Source organism: Zeus faber (assembly GCF_960531495.2).
Source record: "Zeus faber genome assembly, chromosome: 13".
NCBI lineage: Eukaryota > Metazoa > Chordata > Actinopteri > Zeiformes > Zeidae > Zeus > Zeus faber.
Genome location: NC_137198.1, coordinates 9,025,797 through 9,035,796, shown reverse-complemented (window position 1 = coordinate 9,035,796; position 10,000 = coordinate 9,025,797). Strand labels below are relative to the sequence as shown.

Sequence of the window (10,000 nt, the reverse complement as noted above, 5' to 3'; positions counted from 1 at the left end):
CTGGCATACAACACAGAGTATTTGTATACCATTGCATTTAGGACAGAGTTCGTCTGCAAGTGGAGTTCAAGTTCTCAACCTGCAATGCAACTCTTTATTCATTATTAAATCATCAAGAACTGCTGAAATAACTCTCTCTGTGCGATGACAAGAGCACAGCTATTTGCTACACAGAACCACCACAAATCACCCTCTTTGGAGAACTATTTTACCATGTTTGGTTCCATAAACAACTAATCACTACTCCAAGAGGGGGAGAATAACCACGGGTGAGACAAATAAACATAGAAACAAACAACATGTACATGGAAAAACATGAACATAGAACCAAACAACAACATGTACATGGAAAAACATAAACACAGAAACAAACATGTACATGGAAAAACACAAACATAGAAACAAACAACATGTACATGGAAAAATATGCAGACAGAAAAACATAAACCGAGAAATGTCATATGACAACATGTATCGACAAAACAGAATTAATTAAGTCCAGGAAAACTGGAACAGCAACTGTTCACGTGGCCTCTTCCTGTCATAGCTGTGGCAGTAAATGAGGGAGAAAACGGAGAGGGATGCAACCAGGAGGGTTCTGGGGTGCGTTCAAAGCAGGTGCTGTTGGTGTGTGTGTGTGTGTGTGTGTGTGTGTGTGTGTGTGTGTGTGTGTGTGTGTGTGTGTGTGTGTGTGTGTGTGTGTGTGTTTCTGTGTGTGTGTGTGTGTGTCCACCGGTGAGTGCCCGAGACTTGTCCCAATAAGTTCTGGTGCATCAGGCCCCGCAGCCACCCCCTGAGTCCCGTAGCCGTATAGACCACACTAAAGCCCTGAGCGCCGCGCCGCACCCCGCCGCCCCCCGCCGCCCCCCGCCGCGCCCCGCCGCGCCCCGCCGCCTGGAGTAAGATTTGTGTGGGAGTGTGTGTGTTCCAAGCCAATATGAGTGGTATTAAAATTGCAGGACGGACGAGAAGCACGCCAGGGCGGGAACGTGACGGGCAAGATCGCCGCCGCCCGCCACATCCCCACCCATATAGCTTGCAGCCCTCCCTACCCGCAAAACCTAGGGATATTGTGTGGTGTATGTACTGAGTTTGAGTTCTGGCGCTGGGAGAGATAGGCGAAGCATAACCTGTAACAACCATTAATAATGTGGATATTTTGACCCAGCGGGTAGAGGCATTAATTAGAACCGCTAGAACAGTAAGTTTGGAAAATACCAATAATACCGAAATCCCAGACGATATCTAGTCTCGTATCGCATTATCGATATTATATCCATGTATGTCGCTCAGCTCTAACCAACTTGATGATTGTGTTACCATATGGATCCCTTCCGACATATTTTCTCACTCGGGTTTATTTTATGTTGAAATGTTCAGTGTCGCAGTGTTACAACAGCTTTACTTCCCAAGCTCGAGGCAATTTATTTCAGCGGCATGTGATAACCGACCTGCCACCATCTATCACCTCCACGTCAAAACAAACACGATCCAAATAGTTTGGTCCTAAAATGAAAAATGAGAAAACATCCTTTTGAAGCGAGAGAGAGGAACCTCTCTCATAAACCCATCAATCATCTCCAGTCACTTTGTCCATTTTCAGTTTGTAATATACAGGTGTGTGAACCGTTTACCATTTAAGAAATATATGTGTTGTTGTGTTGTGTCTTTTTTTTCTATCCCGGCACTTTGAGAAGGACTTTGGGGCAAACTTTCTTTGAACTTTCTATTTCTTTCTTTGTGTTATTAAATACATAAACACATGAAAATGGTCCCAATCTACTATGAGGATTATTGAGAATTAGTAATTAAAGGCAAATCATTTGAGATAAATTATGATTGAAAATACCTTTGGCTGAGGACTGATTGTGATCCTTGGGGGTCTAAATCCAAAAATGAGCACAATATTGATATGGAATAATATTGACTTATTTCTGTTGAATGTATTTTGCAGATTTTCTCTTTTATTATTAATATTTAATGCCCATTTTGTTGATGGAAAGCAGTTTGAGTTGCATGTTGTATATGAAAGGTGCAATGTAGATAAAGTTTTTTATTATTGTTGTTTGTATCATATTGTATTGTGATAATAATGATGATGATGATGATGATGATGACGATGATGATGATGATAATAAATACGGTTCAACATTTTTATGTGATTTTGGGAGGAAGAGTGGTCGTTTCAAAAAACCCTTTTCTTGATGTCAGCGACTCACCGGTGTCTCCTCAACTGCGACGGGGAAAGAAGGAACAACCTGGGGAATGGAAAGTAGTGCGCGCACAGTGATTCAGTGGAAACAAATGGCTCTGACTCCCATCACCGAAGGGGGAGAGGCTCCCTCCCCCCCGCAAAAAAAAAAAAAAAAAGAAAAAAGAAAAGAAAGGACAAGAAAAGAAAGGGAAGGGAAACGACTGGAGACTGTGTGGGAAGAGAGAGAGAGAGAGAGAGAGAGAGAGGAGGAGCTTAAAAAGTCGGATCCAGTGTGTGATTTGTGTGAGGAAGCAGTGAGAAGGGGAAAAGGCTGCAGGGAGGACCCGGCGCGCACACACACACACACACACACACACACACACACACACACACTTTATTTATTTATTTATTTACTTTTTTTTTTTTTTAAATTTAAATGTAATTTTTTTTTTTTAATTATTATTATTTTTTTTTAATAATTTTTTTTTTTTTTTTTTTTGGGAGAGGGGGGGGAGCTAACTCGGACTTGCCTCGTCTCCCCTCCGCTGCCCCCGCACTTTGTCTCGTCCGCCGGGGCGCACGTTCCTCCTCCTCCTCCCACTCCGTGCGCGCTTCACGTGCGCGCTCCGCGGCGTCGCAGCACGACACACGGACCGGACGCGGGACGCGGGGCGGGACGCGGGACGCGGGACGCGAAAATGGGACTTTTCCTGGAGATCTGCTTGGTGTCGCTGCTGCTGGATGGAGGGGTGACCTCCACACGTAAGTTCCACACTGCTGCCCTGCAGCAGCAGTGTGGGGGGGGGGGGGGGTCCGCAGAGTGAGAGAATTATATAATATATACAGTATGATAATATATCATTATCACTATCACAGGAATCCCAGTGTGTTGGTTGGGCCAAGCACCTTTTCACACACAAGGAATTTAATAATCGGTAACAAATGCTTGACAATCTAATAATAACAATAACAAATGGGAATATACAATAGTGTGCTCTGTGCACCAGATAAAGATTTACAGAATTACAAAAAAAAAAAACATTCTTAGCGCCTCTCATGAAGGTATGAGAGGAGCAGTAAGGATGCAAGTATTGACTGGCTATGAATATAAATATGAATTTCGTTGGATAATTATGTTCCTGATTAATTATGATGATATGTGTACCACAGTATAGAAACACATAATCACGGATGTAGATCAATCGGATCTAATAGTATCTAATGCATTATTATAATATTATATTATATTAAAAAAATAATATAACATATATGATTTCATACTATATACTGTAATTATGCAGAAAGTACCATTAGAAAAAGTCACGTGTAAGTACATTTTCAAATGGAATCAGGTTAGTTTATTGAACACAAGAAGGTTTTGTTTAAGGTATAATAATATTCTGTATATTACGTGCACAATTTCCTGCCTTTATCTATCTATCTATCTATTTGCTATCTGTCTGTCTGTCTGTCCGTCCGTCCGTCCGTCTGTCTATCTATGCTCTATACTATATCTGCCTGCCTACCTGTCTGTCCGTCTGTCTGATCTCTCTCTATCGATCTATCTATCGATCGATCTATCTATCTATCTATCTATCTATCTATCTATCTATCTATCTATCTATCTATCTATCTATCTATCTATCTATCTATCGATCTATCTATACCAGAATGCATTAATTCCTCAACAATTCAAACTTTTCTCTCAAACTTTGACAAATGGCACATTTGGGATGCCAGGCCTCCATCCCAGTATTAATGTGCTTGTTACTGATCCCACAGAAGAGGAAGAGTCTCCCATGAGAGTGAAATCCAAAAGTCCATGAATCCTTTAACACATGGAGCTGCAACAGAACGCCGACATCATTTAGCGCCTGAGCACGCTGACACGCAGCGTAATGAGCAAAATGCACAAAAAAAGAAAAAAAAAGAAAATATATCAAAAAACACAAGACAAAAACAGATGGACAAGTTCTATGTTGCGTTTGTTCATAAATATGACCAAATATTTTAATTTGTCGAGTCCATATACAGTACCTAACCCAATCCATATGTTCTATACCATTGGTATAGAACATTGCCCTGAGTCAATGTTCCTTCTTTTTATATTATTATTATTATTATTATTATTATTATTATTAATAATAATAATAATAATAATAATAATAATAATAATAATGTTATTATTAGAAAAATACCAGGATGCCTTTATTTTGTTTCGAAGCAATAAAGCCAAATGAATTTAATAAAATCAAGTAAATACATGTGTACTCAGTTTTGGATTGAGACCAAGACATTAAAGTATCACAATCTGTCCTCATAAAAGGAGTAATTGATCATGAGTTATTGGTCTTGAACTGCTCCAAATAGTTCCCAAATAAATCTCAAAATAATCCTCACAGTAGTTTAAGACCCTTTCATATAAATGTGTGTGACACAAATGGTGGTCACCTCTCCATTCTGGGATCCGGGTTTCTGACATTTGTCCCCATTAGTGTCGGCTTCCTCTGTACTGTTATTTATGGGTACAGCACGTACTCGTTGTGCGTTTATCCGGATCAGAGGAACCTTTAAGTGCCTGAAACGGGGATACTCTGTTTTGTTCTTTCCGTGCTCCCACTCAGTGTCGCTAAACCTCGACCGCCCAATATGTCAAGAAGCTCCGCAACGATCTCAGGTACACGGGTTTAACCTTCCTCTCAAACGTGTGCACGGATGAGTGAGCGGTAAATAGTGCTTAAGAACCAGGGGAGCAGTTCAGGCCTTTCATTAACGTGACTGACAGCATAAGCGCACGTAAAATACTGGCTCCGAAGTGTTCCTCCGAGTGTAATCATGAGCCGTCGAACAAAGGCCATAAAATGTATTTGTAGTCGCTTGTTATCTTGTTTGAACCTGCGCTGAGATGTCCCCAGAGATATCCCGTGTGGGTTTTTATTCCATTAGTTGTATAGTCTGTTCTCTTATTGCAGATTGACGTTCCCCTAAAAATCACATGCCTTAAATTCCAGCTTCAAAACAGCCTTAAACTTTAAAATGCCTATAGAGCTCGGGAAAAAAAAAGGAGCTTATCTTGTGAGTGATCTGCGAACATTATGTAAGGTTATTAAAATTCTCAAAGCATATCTTCATCGCATTTGCGTGGAAAATTCCCTAAGTATTTAAAGAACCGCCCGGGCCTTTTGCTTCTTAAAATAGCAAACAGTTCTGTGATAACACATTTAAGTTTGTGTCGCCGCCCTACAATGTGAGGGATTTGAGCTGGACCCAAATTCCAGCGTAATCAAAATCGGCACCGGAGTCGGAGGGTATCGGGGGGGCGTGACCTCTGATCCGCCAAAGTGTTAAAGCAGTTACCTGATCAGAGAGTCTTACCTCGAGAGGCCAAAAAAACCTCCCCAAAAAAAGAAAACCCTCTATAAACAAATCATATTTTACAAGCCATTTCCTCCCGTGACCCGGTCCAACAGTTATAATAAACAGCCGTAATGGGCTCCGCCGCTATTCGGCTTCGGCCCTGGCTCCTCTGGCCGCGGGGCCCCGCCCTCCAGCCTCCACAATCAGCCCGGGATTAGTAAATAATGATTGTTATTCAGCTGGATCGCCCTGTGATTAGCTAATCACAGGAGCCTTTCCCCGCGTGTCAGTGTGGATGTCTACGTCCGTGCAGTTCAGTGTGTGTGTGTGTGTGTGTGTGTGTGTGTGTGTGTGTGTGTGTGTGTGTGTGTGTGTGTGTGACTGTGTTGGGTGGGGGTGGTTGTAATGTGTCTGAGCAGGTGTTGTGATGTAAATATTGGTGTGGAGTTACAGTCTTCAAAGGTGCTCTTGGCTTAAAAAAAAAGAGGTGGTGGGGTGTGTGGGTGGGTGGGGGCACAAAATCCTTTAGCGAAGGTGGTTGGCAGCTGAATGGCTGCGGCCCCCCGGGCGGGGATTTGCACTGATGGCCTGACAAAGTGTGAGGAGCGCTCTCTCTCTCTCTCTCTCTCTCTCTCTCTCTCTCTCACTCTCTCTCTCTTCTCCTTAAGAAGTCACTTCCCTCAAAGGTTTTCTTCCTGTTTGTCTATTTACTAGGAGCCCGACCCTTTATTTGAACAACATCCTCCCACCCTCAGCAGTGGTCTTCAACGTGGGGTCCGGAGACCTCTGGAGGGGGGGTTCTTCAAGAGGTTCCAGGGGGTCCCCAGCAAAAAGGATTAATAGTTAAACTTCAACATGAATTCATTTACAAGACGTCCGTGCCATTAGAGAACGTACACTAATCTCTGTTTTGATCCTATTTTCACCTATATCTCCCTGACTATAGTAAAGGCAGGTATGGCGGTTTGGACTAAATCAAATCAAACGATTAAAAAAATCTTCTCTGATTCTCAGATTAAGTTCCCCGAGAGACTTAATCTTATCAATTGGGCAAATCAAACCGAGGGTCCTCGATGTGAAAAAGGTTGAGATTCACTAATCCAACCAACGAATCCTTTGTATTTATTCTCCATCCATCTGTTTTCATCACCTCCTCTCCCCGGTCAGGGTTGTAGGATAGAACTAATAACAATTCAGAGCTGATAATGTGTGTAAATCACGGTAATGACCCGAATGGGATGCCAGCGGGGTCACACACATTCACACCTTTTGGTAATTTATTGTCTCCAGTGGGAAAAAAACCTGCAAGTGGTTGCCAAGATGGGAGGAAACTGGAGGAACCCGGAGGAGAGCCAGCCAAACATGGTAGGAAGATTAAACCTCTCCCCAAATGATACTCTATTATATTCTATTCCATTCCATCACTTTCTGTTATCCAATAATGTGTACCACTTTTTTCATATCAAGGACCCTCAATCTGATATGCATTAGGCCAAAACATATATCATACCTGTCTATACCATAAATAACATGAAACTATGAGCAAAACAGCAGTTATTATACGTTCTCTAATGGGGCGAACATCTTAAATAATAATTGTGAAGTTTTAACCATTAAAGCGTTTCCTGGGGACCCCAGGAACCTCCTGAGGGACCTCCTATGGGTCCTCGGCCCCCACTTTGAGAACCCTTCGAGATCGCACTCCGTTCTCTTCCTCCCCCTACCTGGTGTTTATTTACAGATCGGAAACCTCCGCCGATCCCTTTCTATTGCATTCCGATTTGCATCGGCGTGCCACATCGCCCGCGCTCCCCGACATCCTCTGTTCTCATGTTCTCCCCCTCCCCTCCCCATCTTTCCAGCGATAGCGTCCATCTACCCGGAGGACCCGGCGCTGCCCATCGGCTCCAACCTGACGGCCACGTGCCAGGTCAGGCCGGACCTGGGCGTGCCCGCCAGCTCGCTGTACTGGACGCTGAACGGGCGGCGGCTGCCCAGCTCCTCCTACAGCGTGCTGAGCCCCACCGTCCTCAGCGTCACCCTGGCCCGGCTGTCGGCGTCCAGGCAGCGCTCCGGGGACAACCTGGTCTGCCACAACCCCGTGGGAGTCGTCCTGGCGGGCTCCTGCCTCTATGTGGGCAGTAAGTCGCTGCGGGCCTCTCTCTCTCTCTCTCTCTCTCTCTCTCTCTCTCTCGCTCTCTCTCTCTCTCTCGCTCCCTCGGCCTGGTTTCACTCATTTTGCGGCCAGACATTTGCTTTTCCCCCTTATTGTATGTTTATATATATAAGACCTCTGGATCCTACGGGAGGGGCGGGGGTTCGTTACTGCGGGGCCTGTTTTCTAACCTTATTTTCTCCGGGGGTTTGGAAGTGGGTTTTTTTTGGGGGGGGGGTGGGGGGGGGGTGGTATCTGCCAGTCCCCCCGTCTTGTTGCAGCGAGGAAATGGTGAAATTAAAGCACGTTAGAGAAAGAACGCGGAGCGGGAACGGGGGAGAGGGGGAGCGGCCGGGAGAAGGGGGGGAGCCGTTCGGGGAGGAAGGAAACGAAAGCAGAAGGCAGGACCGGAGGAGGGGAGGAATGAGAAAGGGAAGTTGTCCAGATATTCTCCAACAGTGGAGTATAAGAGCCCCCCACGGTTATTTTTTTATACTTACTATTTCAGCGTCAGACTCCAGGGGCGAACCCCGGGGCCTGGGACCCTGCGACGCTTTATTTCACTACCTGTGTGGTCCATTACCCGCACTATCACTCATGGGGCATGGGCCTGACATGTGCCTTCACACACACACGCACAGACACACACACGCACACACACACAGACACGCACACACACCCACACACACGTAATACTCTTTTTTTTTTTTTTTTTTTTCCATCTGTTCTTTCACAAAGGCAGCCTCCTGTGGCGTGTATGCCCGATTTAGTCTGAGAAGGTTCTGTTTTGTTTTTTTCCACGCGATGAGATGAAAAATCGACTTTTTTTGAAGGCTCGAAAGCTGGCGAAGGAACACACGCACACAAAATCCCTTTCTTGCTTTGTCACTATTTATCCCTCTCTCTCCCCCTCTCTCTCCCTCCCTCTCTCTCTCTCCCTCTCTCGCCGACTCTCTCTCTGCCTCTCTCTCTCTCTCTCTCTTTCTCTCTCTCTCTCTCCCTCTGCGAGACAGCCACACGATGAGTGTTGTGGTGATACTGGTGTTCAGCACCGTGTGTTCCTAGACACGAGGAATGTTGGCAGGGTTCCTGAGTCTGACCCAATCAAATTGTACGCACGTGCACGCGCGCACGCACACACACGCGAACAGGTTTGGGGGGGGGGGGGGGGCATGCCAGTATCTGATGACCATCACTGGTTTTGAATTACACTCTGTAGGAGTGTAATGGCTGTAGGTACCATTTTGTTCAGACCTGAAAGTTTGAGAGAAAAGTACAAGAGAGAGGGAGAGGGAGAGGGAGAGAAAGACAAAAACAAAAAGTGGAGTCATTAACTATTTTCCCTCTCTCATGTTCCTCTTCTCCTCTTCTCCTCTCTTCGTCTCCTCATCATCTCTCCCTCTTTCGCTCCTTTTCTTTCACTCTTCCACAATCCATCTGCCCCTTTTTTCATCATCTATCTATCTATCTATCTGTCTGTCTGTCTGTCTATCTATCTATCCACATACCTTTCTGTCTGTCTATCTATCTATCTATCTATCTATCTATCTATCTATCTATCTATCTATCTATCTATCTATCTATCTATCTATCTATCTATCTATCTATCTATCTATCTATCTATTTTTCTATCTATCTATCTATCTATCTATCTATCTATCTATCTATCTATCTATCTATCTATCTATCTATCTATCTATCTATCTATCTATCTATCTATCTATCTATCTATCTGTCTGTCTGTCTGTCTGTCTGTCTGTCTGTCTGTCTGTCTGTCTGTCTGTCTGTCTGTCTGTCTGTCTGTCTGTCTGTCTATCTCTCTATCCATCCATCCCTCCCTCCGCATCCCAGTGCCTCCGGAGAAGCCGGTCAATCTGACCTGCTGGTCCAAGAACACCAAGGACCTGACGTGCCGCTGGGCCCCTGGGGCCCAGGGAGAGAGCTTCATCAGGACCAAGTACATGCTGAAGTACAAGCTCAGGTAGGAACCGTGCAAACTGCCATCTGCTCTTGCACAGGCTGAAATAACATTTTAAACATTTTTTGGACCTACAGTGGAACCTCGCATTACAAGCGCATCAGTTAACGAGTAATTTGTTCTACGAGCCGAGGCTCGTGCGAATTTTTGTCCTGTTTTACGAGTGGAAATCCACATTCGGGGCGAGGTTCATACAGCGACCACCAGGCTCGCCCAGGCTCTCTCGACAAGCGTGGGCACCGCTCGCTCAGTTCTCGCGGATATCTCGTTGTGGAAGTATCCCTATTGTGTTTTCCCAGTGCTTTTCTTTTAGTTT

General features: G+C 44.7%; 1 protein-coding gene across 2 annotated transcripts in view; it reads left to right on the top strand.

Moving 5' to 3' along the window:
- The first annotated feature begins 6,776 nt into the window (after window positions 1-6,776).
- The window catches only part of crlf1a (cytokine receptor-like factor 1a), a 17,279-nt gene continuing 14,055 nt past the window's right edge, over window positions 6,777-10,000 (top strand). For both annotated transcript variants that reach the window (XM_080012787.1, XM_080012788.1), the window contains exons 1-3: window positions 6,777-6,916; window positions 7,414-7,692; window positions 9,558-9,687. In XM_080012787.1, coding sequence (XP_079868913.1) covers window positions 6,790-6,916; window positions 7,414-7,692; window positions 9,558-9,687 — 536 coding nt within the window. In that variant the 5' untranslated portion in view covers window positions 6,777-6,789. The remainder of the gene's footprint in view (window positions 6,917-7,413; window positions 7,693-9,557; window positions 9,688-10,000) is intronic.